The 26,805-nt window shown below is 39.5% G+C and overlaps 1 protein-coding gene across 2 annotated transcripts in view; it reads right to left on the minus strand.

Moving 5' to 3' along the window:
- The window catches only part of LOC128700900 (uncharacterized), a 57,687-nt gene that overhangs the window by 6,171 nt on the left and 24,711 nt on the right, over positions 1 to 26,805 (minus strand). For both annotated transcript variants that reach the window (XM_070104710.1, XM_070104711.1), the window contains exons 10-11: positions 15,562 to 15,665; positions 7,114 to 7,308 (exon numbers count right to left, since the gene is read on the minus strand). In XM_070104710.1, the coding sequence (XP_069960811.1) occupies positions 7,114 to 7,308; positions 15,562 to 15,665 (299 nt within the window). The remainder of the gene's footprint in view (positions 1 to 7,113; positions 7,309 to 15,561; positions 15,666 to 26,805) is intronic.

Consider the following 26,805-nt stretch of genomic DNA (forward strand, 5'->3'; position numbering starts at 1 on the left):
TTTTACATGATGGTAGGATTGCTGGTGTCTTTTGTCTGTCTCATAAACATGCAAGATTTCAGGTATGTCTTGCTACTTCTACTTGCATTTAGGTCACACTACACATACATGTACAAGCATATATATACACACACACACCCCTCTGGGTTTTCTTCTATTTTCTTTCTAGTTCTTGTTCTTGTTTATTTCCTCTTACCTCCATGGGGAAGTGGAACAGAATTCTTCCTCCGTAAGCCATGCGTGTTGTAAGAGGCGACTAAAATGCCGGGAGCAAGGGGCTAGTAACCCCTTCTCCTGTATATATTACTAAATTTAAAAAGAGAAACTTTAGTTTTTTCTTTTGGGCCACCCTGCCTCGGTGGGATATGGCTGGTATGTTGAAAGAAGAAGAAGTACTGTGTGTATAACATTAAATATTAAGTAGTTGTGGGATACGAAGAATATGTTATATTTTATTCAGCGCGTGTCACACACCCAATATAGGCATGCCTCCCAACCAGCGAACTAGGTGCTATGGGTTTAATGATCGGGGGCCCCGACGTATCTTGGTTCAACCAACCAATTACAAGGAAGCCCGCCAAAGCTGTGAAGTGATGTGGTACACTCATGAAGCAACTTTAGCAGATGTGCCTTCCCTGCTGGTTGCCATGGTCCACCATGTCTTGTGCTTGCATTTGCCTTACTGATCGCTGTGTCTTATGCTTGCATTTGCTTCATTGTACATAGCTGTAAATACTGTACAAAAGCTATATACACTGTAAGTACCAGCTTATTTTGGTGAAGGAAATGCATTAATTTATTCTCTGCTGTTTTTTTGCTCATTCCTAAGTGGCTATCACATGACTCACGAAATCGTAATGACACGATTGCAAACAAACCATACCCCGGCCGGGATTGAACCCGCGGTCAGAGAGTCTCAAAACTCCAGCCCGTCCCTGGAGTTTTGAGACTCTCTGACCGCGGGTTCAATCCCGGCCGGGGTATGGTTTGGCTATCACATTACAGCAAGGTGTGCAGGCCATAGCTACATCTGTGTTCATAATAGAAGTGAAATTAATGATAGCTTACAATTAATGAAGGATGTGCACACACGATCTTCATTTAGGTAATTCAAGGCACTTTAAGTAGGAAGAACTCATAGGAGTTTTTTCATGGTTCTCCCAGTTTGAAACCTCTTGGAATTGCCACCTGTTTATGGCATTATCTAATGATCTTCAACTAGACAATTAATGTTAAACTGATAGGAAAACTGAAGAAGTACAGTATAATACAGTATGTATGCGAGTTCAAAAACTGATAAGCCAGAATGATGCATTTTGGCCCGAAGGAAAAAAACCCAGAGATAACTCCTCTAAATAATGGTGTGAAATGTAAGACCAAAATGTTTTTAACCTGGGTAAAATAATGGAAGTTATATGGAATTTAACCCCTCGACAGTTGCAACCCCAAATCCTGAGGTGTCTCCTGGTGTCGCAAAATTTAAAAAAAAAAATTAGTATTTTTATTATGAAATGATAGAGAATCTTTTCCCGATTGTAATGACACCAAAAGAACTAAATTTGATGGAAAACTGACAGAATTATGCTCTTGCAAAGCTAGCGACCTCAGTGATAATTACGAATCAGCAATTTTGCCCACTTTGAGCCTTATTTTCGGCTAATTCCATTGTTCCAGTCGACCAAACTCATAGCTATTTCTTTAGAACTCCATTTTTTCTATCGACTGAGCACAAGAAACTGCCCATTTACCGATTTCAACTACCCAATAACATGGTCAGAAATTTGCAATTTGGCCAATTTCACGAAAATTAAAAAATATGACAATTTCAAAATAGGGTCCAGAATGAACAATGCAGACATTCCCAGCTCTAAAATAACATTTTCTTTGATCATCAGTCACATCTCCAGGCCCCTCTGATATTACTCTTGCTTTCTATTTTGAATTTTTATTCAAACAGAAAATAGAAGATTTAGTGTTATGCAGACTACTGCAATATTGTAATAATTGTATAAATAATGTCAACCCATTCATGACTGCATATTAGAATGGCTACTTGGATATTTATTGGAAAATTACATCATTTGTTTACTTTTGAACATTGGCAAAAATCAAACATTTCCCCTACTTTGAGCTCCATTTTTCATAGTAAAACCAATCAAATCACCTCTATTTCTATAATATATTTTCCATTCTATCAAATGAGACCAAGAAAACGAGAATACAACCATAAATACTATACGAAAATGGACCACAAAGTCGGCATTTTAATTAAAAAAAAAAACGGTCGGAGTTTTTTTTTTCTTATAATGCACTGCGTGCTGCAGGATTTTTTTTATATGGTGCACACAGACCCATTCTCTCACATGTGGGCCTACCAGCTTACTCCTGCTTAATCTGAAGCCGCTAGAATTTGAGTACATATGTATACAGTAGGGCCCCACTTATATGGCGGGTTAGGTTCCAGGCTATCGCCGGAAATCAGACATCGCTGGAAGGCAGAACGCCATTTTTTTCCATTTATAAATGCATACAAATGCCAGACAACAAGTTTACACTAAATTATATTAAGTTAGTAATAGAACTAGGCATTAAAGACACAGTAAAAAGTAAAATACAGTCACAGTATATTCATTACTTATCTTAAAGTATTTGTAATATTAATGTAGGGAGAGAGGTGAGTAATACAGTGGATCCCCGGTTAACGATATTTTTTCATTCCAGAAGTATGTTCAGGTGCCAGTACTGACCGAATTTGTTCCCATAAGGAATATTGTGAATTAGATTAGTCCATTTCAGACCCCCAAACATACACGTACAAACGCACTTACATAAATACACTTACATAATTGGTCGCATTCGGAGGTGATCGTCATGCGGGGGTCCACTGTACTTACTTGTAGGAAGTCGGGTGCAGGTAGCCCTGGTGCAGGTAGCCCAGGTGTAGGTAGCCCTGGTGCAGGTAGCCCAGGTGTAGGTAGCCCTGGCTCCCCGTCTCATACTTAATATACGATATTTAAAACAGCCCAGAGAGTTAAAATACACATACAGTACACTCATTATTTACCTTAAAATATGTGTAGTCTTAATGTAGGAAGAAAGGTGAGTAGTATTTATTTGTAGGAAGTCAGTGTAGGTAGCCGGTAGGTGTAGCCTGCCTGGGCTACACCTACCGGTCACCTACACTGTGGCCCAAAGCCATATTATTAGCATTGACATACCTTGTTCACTGAATTTAATCGTTTTGAACAACTACCTTCAGATGCCATCATAAACGAAGAGAGAAGTAATGAATAATTCATGCCAAAAATTGTAAACAAAAGCGGAGTGGGGGAGTGGCTCGCCCAAACGCAGATTCATACACGGTTTCTCTGATGGCTGAGCAGAGAAAAACGTAATGTTATCCCTCCGCCCGGCTACCACACAGGTCCAAAAGTATTATTATCAGAACACACAAAATATGCAATAAACGCCAGACAACAAGTTTACACTAACTTATATTAAGGTAGCAATGGAAATAGGCATTAAAAACACAATAAAAAGTAAGATACACACAGAGTACACTTATTACTTACCTTAAATATTAATATTGTGTGAGAGGTGAGTAGCAGGGTGTTTACTGAATAAAATCAGATGGTTCACCATCATCTGATTCTTCGACTTTTATTCGTTTTGAAGACTTGTGTGAAGCTCTTGATGCTGTTGATGTTGAGGGCTGTTCAAGACCAGATGTTGATGTTGAAGGTTGTTCAATGCTAACTGTTGATGTTGAAGGTTTGCATGATACTTTAGTAAAGTAGGAAAGCATTGAACTTTGCCTCAGGGATTTTTTTTTTCCTTTCCCTTAAAATTTCTTTATAGCATGTAACATCATGGGAAAGGGATGAATTCACTTTTGAACTTCGTTCAAAATTTGGATCAATTTTCTCAAAAATTGTCATTGCTATTTCTATATAGTTAATAGCTTCTTCCAAATCCTGGGTTTTCATTTCTTTAATGGCAACAGGACTATCATCAGGATGGATCTCCTCTTCATGAAGCTTCTTTCTTTGCTCTTCAATGAGAAGATCTTCATCTGTTAGAGGCTCATCATGAGAAAGAAGCAATTCTTTCACATCCTCAAGCTCCACTTCCAATTCTAAGTCCCTTGCCATATCCACAACATTTACAATCACTTCTTCCACTGGATTCTCAAAGCCTTCGAAATCGTCCATAAGTTCAGGAATTAGATTTTTCCAAGCACCTTTGAGTGTAGTTTCTTTAACTTCATTCCATGCATCTCTAATATTTTTAATACCATCCAAAATTGTGAAACCTTTCCAAAAGGTTTTTAATTTATTTTGTTTAGGCCCAGGCATTTTTTCATTGTCTAGGAAATTTACAGCCTTAATGAAAGCTCTTCTTAGGTAATAAGATTTAAAGGCTGCAATTACACCTTGGTCCATTGGTTGCAGTAATGAAGTTGTGTTTGCAGGTATAAAAGCAACATTTATCTCCTTGTACATACCATGTAGAGCTGTAGGGTGGGCAGGGCATTGTCTAAAACAAGTAAAACATTAAAAGGAGTTTTCTTTTCTTTGCAGTAAGCCTCAACTGTAGGTTTAAAATAGTCCGTGAACCAATTTATGAAAAGATCGGCAGTCATCCAAGCTTTTGAATTGGATTTATAATAAACAGGGAGGCTGCCTTTTGCATAGTTCTTTAGGGCCCTAGGATTCTCTGAGTGATAAATCATCATAGGTTTTAACTTGCAATCACCAGCTGCATAAGCTCCTAGCAAGAGTGTTAACCTGTCTTTTGCAGCTTTGAAGCCAGGCATTGACTTCTCTTCTTCAGCAATAAATGTCCTAGATGGCATCTTCTTCCAAAATAATGCAGTTTCATCCACATTAAAAATCTGTTGCTTGGTATATCCATCACGTTCTATTATCTCGGCAAACTCACGTGGATAATTTTCTGCAGCTAAATTGTCGGCGCTTGCAGCTTCACCCTGCACTCTGATGTTGTGAAGTTGATTTCTTTCCTTAAACCTATTAAACCAGCTTCTACTAGCTGCGAATTTATCTTCAGCAGCTTCCTCACCTCTCTCAGCCTTCATTGAATTGAAGAGACTCAGGGCCTTGGACTGGATAATGGCTCGGCTTAAAGGCACATTGTGACTAGTCTGATCGTCAATCCACACCATTAAAAGTTTTTCCATGTCAGCAATAAGGTTATCACGTTTTCTTATAGCTTTAGTGTTCACTGGTGTAGCACTTTTAATTTCCCGCAACACTTTCTCCTTATTGTTCACAACTGTACTGTTTGAGGAGCCAAACCAAGCTTACGTGCTATCTCAGTCATAGACATACCATGTTCACTCAGTTTAATCATTTCTAACTTGGCACTTAAAGCAAGAGGCTTATGACTCCTCTTTTTATCACACCTAAGCTTAGATGCCATTGTCAGTGAGAGCAAACTAGTTAACGAAAGAGTAAACGAGAGAACGAGATACAGAGTTCAGACAATGTAAGAACACAAACTGAACAGGTAGTGGGCGATCACTTGGTCAGGCGAAATAAATGCGTGTTAATGTGTGTCTATTTTAGTTCATTCACGTATGTTTGTAAGAGGTGGCAAAACTTTTACCTCACAATATTTTTTTATTATAATAATAATTACCTCACAATACAAATACTCTTACATTGTGTACAAGTTGTACAAGTTAGTACAGAATAAACAAACAGCAACATTCCCATTCTCATGCAACACATCATTTTTAGAGTGGATGATGATATTATTATTATTATTATTATATTATTATTATTATTATTGTCATAATAAAAAAGAAGCGCTGAACCCACAAGGGTCATGAATTGCTATATATAGAGTGAAGGCATACGAAAGGAATATTTTTCTACAGTTATCCCCCAGTTTGACTAGAGAAAACGTAATTCTTCCGACACTATACACACCCGCTTTGTAAACAAATCTCATATTTACGTCAATTTTTATTCTGTGAGTGTATGTATCATGTTTATATGCTATGTAACATGTTTCTTATATAACTTTGAAGAAAATATCATAGATGGACTACTGAAAATGTCTATATTAATGTAAAATAACACATTTATTGTGCCCAAGAGTGATTGTTATTATGTAGTGTTACTGTGGCGTCATGAGTAGAGAGATTTTTAGTGATTTTAATGTGTACCTGCACACCAGCACAGTGTGTAAGTATATTTAGGTACAGGTACACAAGTATAATTATCAGAATACATATATAATACGCAATAACTTTAAAACACTTGAAATTTTGGAAAGTTTTCAGACGTAATGGATGTCGTCATGGAGAATGTAAACAAACCAAGTGGGGCACGCCGTATTTGAAAGACCGCTTGCCGTATAGTAAATTTTGGTCATAATTTGACATCGCCATATTAACGGAATGCCGTAAAGCGGGGCCCTACTGTATATATGTCAAAAACGGTGGCTCGTAAGACGTATATATACGACCAAAACAGTCAAAGGGTTAAGAGTAGGTGGTTAGCAAGAAAATGGTACTATCCACTTCATAATTCCTGTGAAATGCATTAAAAAAGTAGGTAAGGCATGCATTTTTCACAGGTGGTCTCATAAATAAAGCACTCACAAGCAGAGGACATGAGCAAAGTCATGCATTAGTATTAAATGGTGATGAGAAGAAGCTAGTAAACTCTTACATTAAACTAGTTTACAGTTATGCAGAGCACGAAAATATGAAGTGAGATGTATAATTTTCAATACTGATTCAGTTAAATTAACTTTGTAATAATGTTGGTAGAATTAACGACAATATGTAAAGTAAAAGGACACAAGTGCAACTAATGTGACATTTTATTGTGGCAACGTTTCACTCTCCAGGAGCGTAGCGGCTTGATAAAGCTCCTGGAGAGCGAAACGTTGCCACAATAAAATGTCACATTAGCTGCAGCTGTGTCCATTTACCTAACGTTTTGTCAGTAATTCTACCATTATTACTGAAAAAACTTTGCATGGGCCACCTTGCTGCATAAAATACAATACTACAAGTACAATACTATACTACATTCAAAACTAAAAGACAAACAAAATCAAATTGTCGTTAGGCGATCTCACCTTACACTGCCAACTCTGTCTGGGTTTTTTGCGAATGAGGACAGTTTTCTCAGGAACGCTGTCATCCACACGCCCATCAGCGAGTTGTAACAGACCCTTAGTATCCTTTACTCTGATATCTACATCAATACCTAAATCCAGAAGGCAACCATCCTCGTCAGTTTCTACTCCATGCCATTCAATATAGTGGTCAACCTGCAAGAATTACCAAGAAAAATATAAAAAGTTTTCCTTGTACTGTATACAGTGGACCCCCGGTTAACGATATTTTTTCACTCCAGAAGTATGTTCAGGTGCCAGTACTGACCGAATTTGTTCCCATAAGGAATATTGTTAAGTAGATTAGTCCATTTCAGACCCCCAAACATACACGTACAAACGCACTTACATAAATACACTTACATAATTGGTCGCATTCGGAGGTAATCGTTATGTGGGGGTCCACTATATATAAAGTTTATTTCTTTGTAAAGGTTACAATGTGTAATTACAATTTTGATTTGCTAAGTACAAAGATAGCCACTATCATGGTACACATGGATTCCAATCTAGCCATACTCTTGGCTTGAAAATAATCCCACATGGTCCAAATCATCTAATGTTTCCTTTCTAGATTGTGGGTTAATAACAAACCACTCCAACCATAGTATTGTGATTTTTTTTTATTACTGCTGATCCCATATCCCTCCAGGATTACTCCTCCTCACATTTATATATCATTTCCCTATTATTTACATAATTCTCCTCACTTTCTGGCACCAAATAAATTTTCTAAGCTTCTGTTGTTCACTTCAATAGCGTGAATTTTTATCGTAAACCAAGAGCAGAAAAACCAAAGAAAAACCTATGACAAGATAAGTACCCAAGACTACGACTCACAAACATGTCCTAGCAATGAAGAAAAAGAACAAATTAGAATGATCTCTTAACACATTACGGGGAAGGTAGGCTGATGGATTTTCGGTTTCCTAACACACAGAACACAAAAAGTAGTAGTGAAGAGGGCAAGATCCAGCATCAGCGAGGTCAAAAGCTCAGTGCCCCAAGGCACTGTCCTGGCACCTCTGCTGTTCCTCATCCTCATAGCAGACAAGAGACAAAAACACCCGGCACACTTTTGTATCATCATTTGCAGATGACACTAAAATAAGCATGAAAGTCAGTACGGTAGAGGACACTGAAAAGTACAGGAAGACATAAACAGGGTTTTCCAGTGGGCAGTGGAAAACAACATGATGTTCAATGGTGATAAGTTCCAGCTGCTTAGGTAAGGAAAGAATGAAGAACTCAAAAGGAGCACTATATACAAAACTCAAGAGGGTCACCAAATAGAACGTAAGGAACACGTAAAAGACCTAGGAATAATTATGTCAGCGGACCTTTCTTTTAAAGACCATAACAAGACAAAGATCACGACAGCCAGGAAATAATGCCGATGGTGACACTTTTCAAATCGCTAGTGCTCCCTCACTTAGAATATTGGTCAGTGCTGACGGCCCCGTTCAAGGCAGGAGATATATCAGAGCTGGAACAAATACAGAGATCGTTTACGGCTCACACTGAGCCAATAAAGCACCTAAACTACTGGGAACACCTGCAAGTCTTGAACATGTACTCATTGGAGCGGAGGAGAGAGAGGTACATGATAATATATACCTGGAAGGTACTCGAGGGCATGGTTCCAAATCTGCACACTGCCATAACAACATACTGGAGTGAGAGATATGGGAGGAAGTGTAAAATAAACCCAGTGAGGAGCAGGGGTGCGGTGGGGACAATAAGGGAACACTGTATCAACATCCAGGGTCCTAGACTTTTCAACATCTTACCAGAAGATATCAGAAACACTGCTGGAACCAGTGTAGAAGCCTTCAAGAGGAAACTAGACAAGTATCTTCACCAGGTGCCAGATCAACCAGGCTGTGATGGATATATGAGGCAGTGGGCCTCCAGCAGCAACAGTCTGGTTGACCAGGCAAGCACCAGACGAGCCTGGCCCATGGCCGGGCTCAAAGAACAGATATACAGTAGACCCTCGCCTAACGATATTAATTGACACCCAAGACCGAATAACGTTAGGCGACTTTTTTTAGCGTTAGCCGAGGCAAAATGTTAGCATTAAATGCATCGTTAGCCGAATTTAACGTTAGGCGATGCCATCGTTAGGTGAGGATCCACTGTACTCTCGAAATTCTTCAAAGGTATATCAAAGGTATTAACACCACCAACAGAGAAAACACAAGATTATCGTTATAAATAAACTACAGAAGAAAAAGTATCAAAGACAGATAGTAAATTCTTCAGAGAGAAAGAATGTGCTACAATCACTGGAAATGTGTTACAACTAGGTAATTTCTTACTCAGCTGAACATTGACTACCTGTAGGCCTACTGGAGAGGACTTGGCTGTACTATGAACACTTTGCACTTCAAGATGAGGAAACATCAATCTATTATTTAAAATAACATAAATAAAAAACAATATCCTTTACTTTTGTTTTGGCATATCAAAGATACGATAAGAGTAAATAGAGTAAAGAGTTTACATAATTAAACCTCTAAATTCATGTGCCTCAATTATCCAAAGATTCTTGTGAACATAGTACAGTAGCTGATTATTCTTGAGTTCTTTGCAATGCCCAAATTTTGTTTTTGAAAGGGATGGAGGAGGCATAGTGCATGGCCCCTAAACTGAAAGTTATTTATAGGATTTTGTTCAAAATTTTAATAGTAACCATTCTAGATTACAGCCATAAATACACATTGACGACTTCTGAAAAAAATGTGATTACATCTGAATCTTTTTTATTGTGGAAATACAATTTAGTGGTACAGTGGACCCCGCTTAACGATCACCTCCGAATGCGACCAATTATGTAAGTGTATTTATGTAAGTGCGTTTGTACGTGTATGTTTGGGGGTCTGAAATGGACTAATCTACTTCACAATATTTCTTATGGGAACAAATTCGGTCAGTACTGGCACCTGAACATACTTCTGGAGTGAAAAAATATCGTTAACCGGGGGTCCACTGTATTTATAAATTTTGAATTCATAATAACCTCCAGGAACGAAATCCTTGTAGAAATACAGTACATCACTACTACTGTACAGTGATATTTTTTTTCAGCACTTTGGCCATCTCTCACCGAGGCACGGTGGCCAAAAAAAAGAAACATTCACTATCATTCTACCCTTTCGCCATCATTCAAACATAACCACTGTCTTTTAAGAAATGCCCAGATATGACAGTTAAGATGTCACTCCAAAACAGCAAATATCCCAAACCCCTCCTTTAACCTTTAAGGTGCAAGCAATGTGCTTCCCACCTCCAGGAATCAAGACTGGATAACTGGTTTCTCTGAATCCCTTCACAATATTTTACCCTGCTCACACTCCAACAGCTCGTCAAGTCCCGAAAACCATTCGTCTCCATTCACTTCTATTTAACATGCTCACACATGCCTGCTGTATGTCCAAGCCCCTTGCACACAAAAGCTTTCACTCCCCTCCCTCCATCGTTTTCTAGGATGATCCCTACCCCTCCTCCCCTCTACTACAGATTTATACCCCCTCCAAGTCATCCTATTTTGGCCCATCCTCTCTAAATGACCAAGCTACCTCAACAACCCATCCTCAGCCCTCTTGAATAATACTTTTAGTAACTCCACACCACCTAATTTCCACACTACGAATACTCTGCATAATATTCACACCACACATTGCCCTCAGACACATTTCCACTGCCTCCAGCCTCCTCCTTGCTGCAGGATTTACAACCCATGCTTCACACCCATTTAAGTGTGTTGGTACCACTATACTCTCATACATTCCCTTCTCTGCTTCCATGGATAATGTTCTTTGCGTCCACAGATACCTCAATGCACCACTCACCTTTTTTCCTTCATCAATTCTATGGTTTAACTCATCCTTTGAAAACCCATCTCCTGACAAGTCTACACCTAAACATTTGAACACATTTCCTTCTTTCATACTCCCTCTCTCCAATGTGATATCCAATTTTTCTTTACCAAACTCGTTTGATACCCTCATCACCTTACTCTTATCTATGTTCACTCTCAACTTTCTTCCATTACATACCCTCCCCAACTTGTCCAGTAACCTTTGCAACTTCTCTTTACAATATCCGAAAATCACAGTATTATTTTTTTTTATTTTATTATCACACTGGCCTATTCCCACCAAGGCAGGGTGGCCCGAAAAAGAAAAACTTTCACCATCATTCACTCCATCACTGTCTTGCCAGAAGGGTGCTTTACACTACAGTTTTTAAACTGCAACATTAACACCCCTCCTTCAGAGTGCAGGCACTGTACTTCCCATCTCCAGGACTCAAGTCCGGCCTGCCGGTTTCCCTGAACCCCTTCATAAATGTTACTTTGCTCACACTCCAACAGCATGTCAAGTATTAAAAACCATTTGTCTCCATTCACTCACAGTATTATCAGCAAAAAAGTAACCTGTCAACTCCCATTTTGTATCTGATTCCCCATAATTCAATCCCACCCCTCTCCCCAACACCCTAGCATTTATTTCTTTTATAAATCTATCTATAAATATGTTAAACAACCATGGTGACACTACACATCCCTAAAGTCTACTACTATTGCAGAATGTCTGCTCACAACTATCCAATCTCCCTTCCAAGCTACCCAAGATTTTAGACTCTATAACCCCACCTGGTAGATCATCAGATGCAGCATTTTCCACCTGACCTAAACATTCTGAACCTGACTATAAATACTCGCTTGCCTTCCACCCCAGGTAGATCTGTTTGTGACTTGAAAAAGCCCACTGTGTGGGCGAAACGTTGTCAATAAAGGATCACATTAAACTGCATGTGTGTTTATGTTCCCTAAGGTCTACTTTTACTGGGAAGTAGTCTCCCTCTCTCCTACACATCCTAACCTGAGCCTCACTATCCTCATAAAAACTCTTTAGAGCATTTAGTAACTTACTATTCCATACACTTGCATCATCTGCCACACTGCTCCTATATCCACACAATCCACCTTTTCTAAATCTATAAATGCAATGAAAACTTCCCTACCTTTATCTAAATATTGTTCATTTATATGCTTCAATGTAAGCACTTGGTCTACACATTCCCTACCCATTTTAAAGCCCCCTTTTTTTTCATTTGCAATCCTGCTCTTTGTTTTACCTTGAATTCTTTCAATAATAATCCTACCATATATGTTACTTGGTATACTCAGTCAACTTATTCCCCTATAAATTTTACACTCTCTTTTGTCCCCTTCCCTTTATATAAAAGAACTATACATACTTTCTGCCAATCCTGAGGTACCTTCCCCTCTTTTCATACATTTATTGAAGAAAAGTACCATATTAATTTTATTATTATTATTAACACACTGGCCGATTCCCACCAAGGCAGGGTGGCCCGAAAAAGAAAAACTTTCATCATCATTCACTCCATCACTGTCTTGCCAGAAGGGTGCTTTACACTACAGTTTTTAAACTGCAACATTAACACCCCTCCTTCAGAGTGCAGGCACTGTACTTCCCATCTCCAGGACTCAAGTCCGGCATGCTGGTTTCCCTGAATCCCTTCATAAATGTTACTTTGCTCACACTCCAACAGCACATCAAGTATTAAAAACCATTTGTCTCCATTCACTCCTATCAAACATGCTCACGCATGCCTGCTGGAAGTCTAAGCCCCTCGAACACAAAACCTCCTTTACCCCCTCCCTCCAACCTTTCCTAGGCCGACCCCTACCCCGCCTTCCTTCCACTACAGACTGATACACTCTTGAAGTCATTCTGTTTCGTTCCATTCTCTCTACATGTCCGAACCACCTCAACAACCCTTCCTCAGCCCTCTGGACAACAGTTTTGGCAATCCCGCACCTCCTCCTAACTTCCAAACTACGAATTCTCTGCATTATATTCACACCACACATTGCCCTCAGACATGACATCTCCACTGCCTCCAGCCTTCTCCTCGCTGTAACATTCATCACCCATGCTTCACACCCATACAGGAGCGTTGGTAAAACTATACTCTCATACATTCCCCTCTTTGCCTCCAAGGACAAAGTTAAGTGAAAAGTACCAACCACTCCAAAACTATATCCCCACCTGCTTTTAATATTTCTGTAATGATCCCATCAGTTCCAGCTGCTTTACCTCCCTATCATTCTACCCAATGCCTCACGCACCTTCCTCACACATCTGTTTCTTCTCCACTCCTAAAAAATATCTCCCTGGCCAATATATGAAATTCCTGCTTCCATCTCTTCATCAACATTTAAAAGTTCCTCAAAATATTCCCACCATCATCCCAATACCTCCAACCCTTATTCTGTTTGTAACTTCAAATCCATTTGCTGCTTAGGCTTTCTTAATCTATTTATTTCACTCCAATTTTTTTTCTTATTCTTAGCAAAATTTTTTGACAGCACTTTGCCCACTCTATCATCTGCTCTCCTTTTGCACTCACTCACCACTCTCTTCACCTCTCCATATACTCTACCCTTCCTATATCACTTCTGCTTTGTAAAAACCTTTCATGAGTAACCCTTTTATCTCTTATCACACCCTTTACTTCATCAATCCACCAATCACTCCTCTTTCCTCCCACACCCACCCTCCTATTAGCCACAAATTTCTGTCCCACATTCTAAATCTACATTTTTAAAACTATCCCACCCCTCTTCAACCCCCACACTACCTATACTCTCACTAGCCCATCTGACAGTGATGGAGTGAATGATGGTGAAAGTTTTTCTTTTTCGGGCCACCCTGCCTTGGTGGGAATCGGCCAGTGTGATTAAAAAAAAAAAAAAAAAAAAAAAAGAACATAAGAACAACATAAGAAAGGAGGAACACTGCAGGAGGCCTGTTGGCCCATACTAGGCAGGTCCTTTACAATTCATCCCAATAACAAAACATTTGCCCATTTTCAATACTTAGAAAAATGCTCTCTTTAAAATGGCAAGAAAAAATATTTTATTTTCCAAATTTGATTACACATTTTTTTTTATGTTTAAGGGTTAATCATGTGGGGAGCTTAGGAGCTCTGTCTTGTCTATAAACTCAAGGTTATGAAATTGTTAGATGGGGAAAGGAGGCCAAAAAAGAGTACCATCTGAGAGGGCAGGATGAAAGCTCTTAAAAAGGTTAAAAGAAAAATACCTTTAAATAACCATTATAGTAAACCAGTCTCCTGAGGTACATATAAACAGAAAAACATTATAAGCATAGGTGAAGCTTGTAAACATAAGAGTGACATTCAAAAATTCTGACAGACTTGTTCAAGGCACTTTATACCTCACATGCAACCCATTCTTGTGTACAATGAGCAGCTGCAGGACCCCCACCTAGTTAAACACAAAGTGAAATATGGAAATGCAAAGGAAAGCAACAAGACTGGTGTTTGACCAGAAGGGAATGAGTTATGGAGAAAGACTGCAAGAACTAGGTACTACTGGAAGTGTAGAGAGACTATGAGCACATAATAAATTACAGTGGACCCCCGCATAACGATTACCTCCGAATGCGACCAATTATGTAAGTGTATTTATGTAAGTGCGTTTGTACGTGTATGTTTGGGGGTCTGAAATGGACTAATCTACTTCACAATATTTCTTATGGGAACAAATTCGGTCAGTACTGGCACCTGAACATACTTCTGGAGCGAAAAAATATCGTTAACCGGGGGTCCACTGTACTGTACTCTGGGGTACAGACAAGGAAAAGCTCATTACCAGCGATGAAGCAAGAACAAGGGTACACAGTAGAAAATTACATACCAAAATAACCAACAGGTGTAGTAAGAAGTACAGTATTTTGTCAGTGTAAGAGAGGTCATTCTCACACTTGATCAATACAAAAATTCTAAAACTTCAAGTCTTCAAGGACTATATTAACAAAATCCCAGAATACGCAAACTGATATGCCAAAATGTAGGAGGGAAAGTCCCTATGAATCTTATTATTTAATATATTGGATGCCTATATTTTAGGACGTGCAAAATGTTGCCGGCATCACAACATTCAATATTACAATTACAGAGAAAATGTAAAAGACTAACAAGAATTATTTTAGTCAAAATTCCAAAGTGGTATAAACCTTGGTAATAAATACCGACAAGTTGGTTTAGAAAGACACGTAAGCAAACACTATGACATATTTATTAGAAAACGTTTCGGTCAAGTGATCAAGGTCCCAGGACCGAAACGTTTTCTAATAAATATGTCATAGTGTTTGCTTACGTGTCTTTCTAAACCAAAATTCCAAAGTCTCTACAAACCTTGAAATACATACTGCAATTGCTTCACTTGAGAAAAAAAAAAACATTTTTCAATATAGTTTAACAAAGGTTGTCAGAGCATCATCAAGTACTGATGGCAAAATTGCAAATAGTTTACAAGATACAATAGGGAGATGGAGTATAGCTCACCATATCTTCCTGAGTAGCTAATTCTTCACCACAGAAGCCACACTCCAAGGCCGAGTCTTCAGCATTCTCCCGTTTCAAATTTCCTTGGATACTTTCTTTCAAACCTTAGATCAAGAAAGCAATGAATGAAAATATAATTTAGAAGTACAGAAAGGAAAATTATAAGGCATTGCCTAAATCATGTATGACTTCCAGTCTTCATGACAATTTATATCTGGGCTAAAATTCTTTAAAAGCCAAGAGATAGAGACTGTATCAGGTGCATAAACTAAAATATGAATGATGTAGTTAAATAAAAACGCATACATACAACTACCCACTGCCGGCGCTGGGTAGAATGAAAGGGGTTAAAGCAGCTGGGATTGATGGGATAAAGATAGAAATGTTAAAAGCAGGTGGGGATACAGTTCTAAAGTTGCTAGTGCTTTTATTGGCAGAGAGGGTGCATAGTTCCTTTGTATAAAGGCAAAGGGGACAAAAGAGAGAGCAAAAATTATTGGGGAAGAAGTCTGTTGAGTTCTAGGTAGTAGGTTGGTAGACAGCAACCGCCCAGGGAGGTACTACCGTCCTGCCAAATGTGTGTAAAACGAAAGCCTGTAATTGTTTTACATGATGGTAGGATTGCTGGTGTCCTCTGGTGTCTCATAAACATGCAAGATTTCAGGTACGTCTTGCTACTTCTACTTACACTTAGGTCACACTACACATACATGTACAAGCATATATAAGCCCCTCTGGATTTTTTTCTATTTTCTTTCTAGTTATTATTCTTGTTTATTTCCTCTTATTTCCATGGGGAAGTGGAACAGAATTCTTCCTCCGTAAGCCATGCGTGTTGTAAGAGGCGACTAAAATGCCGGGAGCAAGGGGCTAGTAACCTCTTCTCCTGTATATATTACTAAATGTAAAAGGAGAAACTTTCGTTTTTCCTTTTGGGCCACCCCACCTCGGTGGGATATGGCCGGTGTGTTGAAAGAAAGAAAAAGAGAAACTTCTCTTTTTTTTTGGGGTGGCCACCCTGCCTTGGTGGGATACGGCCAGTTTGTTGAAAGTAGTAGTAGTTGTAGTCTGTTGAGTATACCTGGTAAAGAGTATGGTAGAGTTATTATTGAAAGAATTAAGAGTAAGATGGAGAGTAGGACAGCTAATGAACGACATGGCTTTAGGAAGGGTAGGGGGTGTGTAGACCAAGAGTTTACAGTGAAACATATAGGTGAACAGTATTTAGTTAAGGGTGAAGAAGTTCTGTGGCATTTATGGATTTGGTAAAGGGTGGATAGGGGGGGGGCAATGTGGCAAATGCTGCAAATGTATGGAATAGGAGGTAGGTTATTGAAAGCGGTAAAAAGTTTTTACAAGGATAGCGAGGCTCAGGTTTGAGTATGTAGGAGAGAGGGAGATTATTTCCCAATAAAAGTAGGCCTTAGACAGGGATGTGTGATGCACCATGATTTTTTTTTTTTTTTTTTTTTCAACAAGTCTGTCGTCTCCCACCGAGGCAGGGTGACCAAAAAAACAAAAAAAAGAAAGAAAATCCCCAAAAAGAAAATACTTTCATCATCATTCAACACTTTCACCACACTCACACATTATCACTGCTTTTGCAGAGGTGCTCAGAATACAACAGTTTAGAAGCATATACGTATAGAGATACACAACATATCCCTCCAAACTGCCAATATCCCAAACCCCTCCTTTAAAGTGCAGGCATTGTAGTGTACTTCCCATTTCCAGGACTCAAGTCCGACTATATGAAAATAACCGGTTTCCCTGAATCCCTTCACTAAATATTACCCTGCTCACACTCCAACAGATCGTCAGGTCCCAAGTATCATTCGTCTCCATTCACTCCTATCTAACACGCTCATGCACGCTTGCTGGAAGTCCAAGCCCCTCACCCACAAAACCTCCTTTACCCCCTCTTTCCAACCCTTTCGAGGACGACCCCTACCCCTCTTTCCTTCCCCTATAGATTTATATGCTTTCCATGTCATTCTACTTTGATCCATTCTCTCTAAATGACCAAACCACCTCAACAACCCCTCTTCTGCCCTCTGACTAATGCTTTTATTAACTCCACACCTTCTCCTAATTTCCACACTCCGAATTTTCTGCATAATATTTACACCACACATTGCCCTTAGACAGGACATCTCCACTGCCTCCAACCGTCTCCTCGCTGCTGCATTTACCACCCAAGCTTCACATCCATATAAGAGTGTTGGTACTACTATACTTTCATACATTCCCTTCTTTGCCTCCATAGATAACGTTTTTTGACTCCACATATACCTCAACGCACCACTCACCTTTTTTCCCTCATCAATTCTATGATTAACCTCATCCTTCATAAATCCATCCGCCGACACGTCAACTCCCAAGTATCTGAAAACATTCACTTCTTCCATACTCCTCCTCCCCAATTTGATATCCAATTTTTCTTTATCTAAATCATTTGATACCCTCATCACCTTACTCTTTTCTATGTTCACTTTCAACTTTCTACCTTTACACACATTCTCAAACTCATCCACTAACCTTTGCAATTTTTCTTTAGAATCTCCCATAAGCACAGTATCATCAGCAAAAAGTAACTGTGTCAATTCCCATTTTGAATTTGATTCCCCATAATTTAATCCCACCCCTCTCCCGAACACCCTAGCATTTACTTCTTTTACAACCCCATCTATAAATATATTAAACAACCATGGTGACATTACACATCCCTGTCTAAGACCTACTTTTACCGGGAAGTATTCTCCCTCTCTTCTACACACCCTAACCTGAGCCTCACTATCCTCATAAAAGCTCTTTACAGCATTTAGTAACTTACCACCTATTCCATATACTTGCAACATCTGCCACATTGCTCCTCTATCCACTCTATCATATGCCTTTTCTAAATCCATAAATGCAATAAAAACTTCCCTACCTTTATCTAAATACTGTTCACATATATGCTTCAATGTAGGTAGTAGGTTGGTAGACAGCAACCGCCCAGGGAGGTACTACCGTCCTGCCAAGTGAGTGTAAAACGAAAGCCTGTGATTGTTTTACATGATGGTAGGATTGCTGGTGTCCTTTTTTCTGTCTCATGAACATGCAAGATTTCAGGTACATCTTGCTACTTCTACTTACACTTAGGTCACACTACACATACATGTACAAGCGTATATATACATACCCCTCTGGGTTTTCTTTTATTTTCTTTCTAGTTCTTGTTCTTGTTTATTTCCTCTTATCTCCATGGGGAAGTGGAACAGAATTCTTCCTCCGTACGCCATGCGTGTTGTAAGAGGCAACTAAAATGCCGGGAGCAAGGGGCTAGTAACCCCTTCTCCTGTATATATTACTAAATGTAAAAGGAGAAACTTTTGTTTTTCCTTTTGGGCCACCCCGCCTCGGTGGGATACGGCTGATGTGTTGAAAGAAGAAAGATATGCTTCAATGTAAACACTTGATCTACACATCCCCTACCCACTCTGAAGCCTCCTTGCTCGTCCGCAATTCTACATTCTGTCTTACCTCTAATTCTTTCAATTATAACCCTACCGTATACTTTTCCTGGTATACTCAGTAAACTTATTCCTCTATAATTTTTACAATCTCTTTTGTCCCCTTTCCCTTTATATAAAGGGACTATACATGCTCTTTGCCAATCCCTAGGTACCTTCCCCTCTTTCATACATTTATTAAACAAAAGTACCAACCACTCCAACACTATATCCCCCCCTGCTTTTAACATTTCTGTCATGATCCCATCAGTTCCAGCTGCTTTACCCCCTTTCATTCTACGTAATGCCTCACGTACCTCCACCACACTTACATTCTGCTCTTCTTCACTCCTAAAAGATGGTATACCTCCCTGGCCAGTGCATGAAATTACCGCCTCCCTTTCTTCCTTAACATTTAAAAGTTCCTCAAAATATTCTCGCCATCTACCTAATACCTCCCTCTCCCCATCTACTAACTCCCCTACTCTGTTTTTAACTGACAAATCCATACTTTCCCTAGGCTTTCTTAACTTGTTTAACTCACTCCAAAATTTTTTATGTTCAATATATTTATAGTGGGGTTGAAAGAGAAGCGAATGCTCGGGTGTTGGCAAGAGGTGTGGGGTTAAAAGACAAAGAATTTAACACAAAGTGGGATATGTCACAGCTGCTCTTTGCTGATGACACTGCTTTTGGGAGATTCTGAAGAGAAGTTGCAGAGGTTGGTGGATGAGTTTGTTAGGGTATGTAAAAGAAGAAAATTTAAAGTGAATATAGGAAAGAGTAATGTGATGAGGATAACAAAAAAAATTAGGTAATGAAAGACTGGATATCAGATTGGATGGAGAGAGTATGGAGGTGAATGTATTCAGATGTTTGGGAGTGGATTTGTCAGCAGATGGGTCTATGAAAGATGAGGTGAATCATAGAATTGAAGAGGGAAAAAAGGCGAGTGGAGAACTGAGGAGTCTGTGGAGACAAAAAACTTTGTCTATGGAAGAAAAGAGGGGAATATATGAGAGTCTAGTTATACCAACACTTTAATATGGGTGCAAAGCATAGGTAGTCAACGTTGCAACAAGAAGGCTGGAGGCAGTGGAGATGTGTCTGAGGGCAACATGTGATGTGAATATAATGCAGAGAATTCGTAGTTTGGAAATTAGGAGGTGCAGGATTACCAAAATCCAGAGGGCTGAGGAGGGGTTGTTGAGGTGGTACGGACATATAGAGAGACTTGAACAAAATAGAATGACTTCGAGTGTATAAATTTGTAGTGGAGGGAAGGTGGGGGTAGAGGTTGGCCTAGGAAAGGTTGGAGGGAGGGGGTAAAGGAGGTTTTGTGTGCAAGGAGCTTGGACTTCCAGCAAGCATGCATGAGTGTGTTAGATAGGAGTGAATGGAGACAAGTGGTTTTTAGGACTTGACGTGCTGTTGGAGTGTGAGCAGGGTAATATTTGTGGATTCAGGGAAACCGGCAGGCCGGACTTGAGTCCTGGAGATGGGAAGTACAGTGTCGGCACTCTGAAGGAGGGGTGTTAATGTTGTAGTTTTATAACTGTAGTGTAAGCGCGCCTCTGGCGAGACAGTGATGGAGTGAATGATGAATATTTTTTTTGGGAGCCACCCAACCTTGGTGGGAAACGGCCGTGTTAATAAAAAAAAAATACAACTACAGAATATGTAAAGACAAAAGAATATTTTATTGATACACTGGCCGATTCCCACCAAGGCAGGGTGGTCCGAAAAAGAAAAACTTTCACCATCATTCACTCCATCACTGTCTTGCCAGAAGGGTGCTTTACACTACAGTTTTTAAACTGCAACATTAACACCCCTCCTTCAGAGTACAGGCACTGTACTTCCCACCTCCAGGACTCAAGTCCGGCCTGCCCTTTAAATGAAGGCACTGTATTAACCCTTTGAGGGTTTCGGACGTACTAGTACGTCTTACGGGCAGGGTTTTTTGACGTACTAGTACGCATAAATTCTAGCGCCGTCAAATCTCGTGGGAAAAGGCTGGTAGGCCTCCATATGAAAGAATGGGTCTATGTGGTCAGTGTGCATGGAATAAAAAAATCCTGCAGCACACAGTGCATAATGAGAAAAAAAAAACTTTGACCCTTTTTTTGGAATAAAACAGCGAATTTGCACTGTATTTTCGTATGGTATTTATTGTTGTATTCTAGTTTTCTTGGTCTCATTTTATAGAATGGAAGGCATATCACAGAAATTGAGATGATTTTGACTGGTTTTACAATGAAAAGTACCTTGAAATTGAGCTCAAAATAGCAGAAATGTTCGATTTTTACCAAAGTTCAAAAGTAAACAAATCATGCCAAGCGTCCAATACACGTCAACTGGTGAGTCTAATATTCTTTTGCAAGTGCGCCAATATGATTTATACCATTTTTTACACTAATGCAGTAGTCTGCATAACAGCAAATCTTCTATTTTTTGTGAGAATAAAAATTCAAAGTGGAAAGCAAAAGAATGTAAGAGGGGCCTTGAGACGTGAATAATGAACAGAGGAAATGTCATTTTAGTGCCAGGAATGTATTTCTTGTTTGTTCTGGACCCTATTCGGAAATTGGCATTTTTTGAAATTTGTGTGAAATTGGCAAAATTGCTATATTCTGACCACTGTATTGGATAGTTGAAAATTGTAAATGGGTGGTTTCTTGCACTTATTCAATAGAAAAAATGTAGTTCTAGCGAAATATTCATGTTTTTTGTCGACTAGTACAGTGGAATTGGCCGAAAATGGGGCTCAAAGTGGGCAAAATCGCCGATGCGTAAACATCGCCGAGACTGCTAACTTCGCGAGAGCATAATTCCGTAAGTTTTCCATCAAATCTCATAATTTTGGTGTCATTATGATCGGGAAAAGATTCTCTATCTTTTCATGGGAATTTTTTTTTTTTTTTTTTTTTTTAAATTTGGCTGACCCTGAGAACGAGTTTCTGAGAGGGCCTGTCGACCCTCAAAGGGTTAATAAATGAGAAATAGCATGACTGCCCAGGCATATACAGTAGTGAAGACAACAAATGTAAGATTCTAGGGATATTCTACATAGTTTCCTGCATTAATTTTTTGATCAAATTCTTTAACTACATTCAAATAAATATGGCAGTGGTCGCCGTTGCCCAGCGGTGAGAGTAGCGACTCTCATTACTGACGTCCAGGTAATAAACCCTGGACATTAACATAAAAAAAATGGCATTTGTTATTAAGTAGGCACTTCAGTGGGCTATGTTCATTTCGTCAATGAAGTATCAAGACTGATAAGCAAGTACAGTACTGTATATGGGTGAATCAAGGTCACACACTGCAAAACAAGTGTAGACTTGTGGAACTGTAGTGAGCAGAATAATTCAGGTAAACAAAAAATATTGAAAGTGCACAATGTAAAAGAAAAAGTGGGAAAAAATTAAAAACTCAGTCATGAACATTAAAATGGTATGAAATACCGACAGATTGTAAGGTAAGACACATATGCAACAGTTAGGTATCTTTATTTCGAAACGTTTCGCCTACTCGACTGAAGAAGCCTACTGTGTAGGCGAAACGTTTCGAAATAAAGATACCTAACTGTTGCATATGTGTCTTACCTAACAAAACTCAGTCAATAGACAAACAGTGGACCCTCGACCAATGATGGCATCATCTAATGTTAAATCCGACTAACGATACATGTTAACGCTAACATTTTGCCTCAACTAACGCTAAAAATACTCAACTAAAGATATTCGTACTCGGGTACCAATTAATATCGTTAGTCGAGGGTCCACTGTATAGTTATAAGGATTTAAAGGAAGAAAGGTGTAAAGAAAGAACATACAAAGACTCGTTAAGAAACAAAGGATATAATCAAGGAAGACAGAAACAGAGAACAAAGGTAGACCATTTACACCACTCATCATTATTGCCTTGAAAGACAATGAGCCTTACCAAAGAGTTGCTGAAGCTTGCCTAATTTAACCCGTAAACGGTCCAAACGTATATATACGTTCACTACCGTACTGCCCCAACTTTTTTGAGAAAAAAAAATTGTTGTTTTTTAATAGGAAAAAGGAGCATATGGTACCCAGGCATCCCCAATTATTTTAATATGGTGCACAGTGAGTGCTGAGTGCTCACACCCATTCTCACATGTCTAGACGACTCATTCTTATTGTAGCAATGTTAAATGTAGGGCACATAAAACGTATATATACGTTTGGGGCACTAGCGGTAAAAACGTATATATACGTTTGGACCGTTTATGGGTTAAGTACAATGAAAATATGAATGTCAAGCCTTGGGTACTTATTAAAATTTCAGAGAATAATGTGGCAATAGAGAAAGTGAAAAAAAGGCAGAGATGACCCCAAGGAAACAATGTAAACAGAACAAGTCACTGGAACAGGAACGAAGAAAAGGGAGGGGCAGCCAAAAAACTTCAACACTTAAATAGGGTAGGGAAGAACAAGATGGGTCATGGAGCACAAAAATGAACCACATCACTATGATATAAGACTTTTGAAGAGGTCTCTACCAAAAAAAAAGTACTGCTGGCACTGGACAAGCACCTAAAGACGGTACCTGACCAGCCGGGCTGTGGCTCGTATTTTGGTTTGCATGCAGCCAGCAGTAACAGTCTGGTTGATCAGGCTCTGATCCACCAGGAGGCCTGGTCACAGACCGGGCCACGGGGGCGTTGACCCCCGGAACTCACTCCAGGTAAACTCCAGGTAAACGGTATGCACAGACAAGCTCTAGGTTACACAACACTTGACTTACCCAAATTCGACTTTATGTAAAATAACCAGTAACTACTACAATAAATGAGATTCAGAATAAGTAAAGGCATCATGCGTATTGCAATTATCACCATCCTCTTTCATCAGTGTGCTCTGTGGCAGGTTTAAATGTAAAGGAGGAAATTTTTTTAAGTACTTTACCCTAAGAATTTTTAGTAATTGAATACAGAAGATGAATTTTTATGACGAGTGACCACAGGACACAATGAGTGACCACAGGGAAGAATGATGAGTGGGTGGCCACAGGTCAGCATGAGTGACCACAGGGAGGAATGATGAGTGGGTGGCCACAGGCCAGCATGAGTGACCACAGGGAGGAATGATGAGTGGGTGGCCACAGGCTAGCAGGTCTTCATGAGTGACCACAGGGAGGAATGATGAGTGGGTTGCCATGGGCCACCACAAGTGACTACAAGTCATTTTTACCATGTTATTAAACTTTTGCATTATACTTCTTGAAAGTTTCTCTTTTAAATTTAGTAATTTATACGGGAGAAGGGGTTACTAGCCCCTTGCTCCCGGCATTTTAGTCGCCTCTTACAACACGCATGGCTTACGGAGAAACTTTCGTTTTTCTTTTTGGGCCACCCTGCCTTGGTGGGATACGGCCAGTGTGTTGAAAGAAAGAACTTCTTGAAACCAGTGATATCAAAGTCATGAAAACCAAGGTTGCACATGATGGTTTGGTGTAGATACAACAGAAACTGTCCCAAGATTTACACCACTACAAGAGTAAAAAAAAAAAAATTATGTAGATTGAAGTGCTGAATGTACCACCATTGGATGATAAGAGAAAAAAAAGGCATCTGCAATTTATAATGCAAAAAGGGAAGATTTCATAACATTAGCAGTGACTGAGTTCATTTAAATGATTTGTAAAACAGCACCACAACTACTTGCTGATTCAAAACGGTCAACATGAAAAGGTGCTGGTATTCATACTGTCCGCTGCCCCGCAGAGCTCCTTGCCGTCAGCCGCGCGCTGCCGCCGCCCAGGCAGAACTGACGACCATACCGCCGCCACCCACCCCGGTCATTACGCTGACACCACCACACTCACACACTGACACCGGTGCCTGTATTACCTGACACCATCACCCTCATACTGACACTATCACCCACACACTGACACCATCACCCTCACACTGACACCAGTGTCTGTACCACCCTCACGCTGACAACACTATTTCTTAGCGCAGCCTTAAAAGGGAATGGGGAGGATGAAAGGTCAACGCTGCCCTAAGACACGTTAATGGGTAAGCCAGACTTGGGGCATAATGTCAGAGTAATTACAAACTACCGCCTGTAACTGGCATTCCACGTTTCTCTGCTAGAAGAAAAGTTTAAGGGTTGTAACTCTCTGGCGGACTTGGAGGAAAAATAAGAGGAGCATAGGTGGTGGCCCTGAGAGATACGGACAAAATGATTTCCAATTTCCATTAAGTTTCACCTATCAATACCAATTTGCTATCTTATTTTTTGTACCAATTAATATGAACTTGCTGCTATTAATCATAGTATGGCTGCAATAATTCAAAGTGCATTACAGTACTGATAGTTCAAACCATGTCGAACCTTCATTCCATGGTATAAACCCCAAGTCAAAATTTATTTTTATACAAATGGTATACAATACCGACAGGTATTGTATACCGACTGAAGAAGCCTCTTGTGTAGGCGAAACGTTTCGGAATAAAGTTGCCTTAATGTTGCCTATGTGTCTTATCTACTAATTTTTTATACGAAAGGGGGAAACTTCTCACTATTTAGAAAAAAAGGGGAGATTGCAGGATTCATACTTCAGGGATAGAAATGTTTCAACTTCTCCTTGCCTTTTGTCCCAAGAAAAAGCTGATAAAAGCCCCACCACCAAATTAACCCGTAAACGGTCCAAACGTATGTATAAGTTTTTACCGCTATTGCCCCAAATGTATATATACGTTTTATGTGTCATACATTTAACATTGCCACGATAAGCCTGAGTCGCCTAGACATGTGAGAATGGGTGTGAGCACTCACTGTGCGCCATATTAAAATAATTGGGGATGCCTGGGTACCATATGCTCTTTTTTCCTATTAAAAAACAACAATGTTTTTTTTCCCAAAAAAGTTGGGGCAGTACGGTAGTGAACATATATATACGTTTGGACCGTTTACGGGTTAAGGTAACTCAAGTGTTGGGCATCAACCAGGACACTGACCGAAAACTGAGAAAAAAATGTTTCTTCACAGACAAGAGTGGACTGCTAGAATGGGTATCCAGGTTTTACCTGGAGTTTACCTGGAGAGAGTTCCGGCGGTCAACGCCCCCGCGGCCCGGTCTGTGACCAGGCCTGGTGGTGGTATGCACTGCAATCATTAATAACATGAAAAAAAAATAGTATGTAACACACTGAACACTGAAGATGGGACATAAGCATAGTAATGAAAATGCAAATAGGTAATCGAATGGTAAAAGTGTCAGCCTAACTCTTGCCGTCTTAAAGCCTGGTTAGCTCTTTCTCCGAAATTAATTAATTAAAAAAAAAAAAAAGTCCATTTCATCAGTACAAACTATTCAGCTTTAACCCTTTCAGGGTCCAGAGGCCAAATTTCAAAGTGTTGCACCAGGGTCCAAGAATTTTCAAAAAAAAAAAAAAAATTATTTTTTCTTATGAAATGGTAGAGAATCTTTTTCTGAAAGTAATAAAACAGAAAGTACGAAATTTGATGGAAAATTGACAAAATTACGCTCTCATGAATTTTGATGTGTCGGCGATATTTACGCATCTGCAATTTTGCCGACTTTGACTCCCATTTTAGGCCAATTACATTAATCCAGTCGACCAAATTCTTAGCTATTTCACTAGTATTACTTCTCTTCTATCGATTGAGCACAAGAAATCACCAAGTCAACTGTTTCAACTATAAAATAAAGTGATCGGAAATTGGTAATTTGGCCAATTTAATGC

The sequence above is a fragment of the Cherax quadricarinatus genome, chromosome 94 (genome assembly GCF_038502225.1).
Source record: "Cherax quadricarinatus isolate ZL_2023a chromosome 94, ASM3850222v1, whole genome shotgun sequence".
NCBI lineage: Eukaryota > Metazoa > Arthropoda > Malacostraca > Decapoda > Parastacidae > Cherax > Cherax quadricarinatus.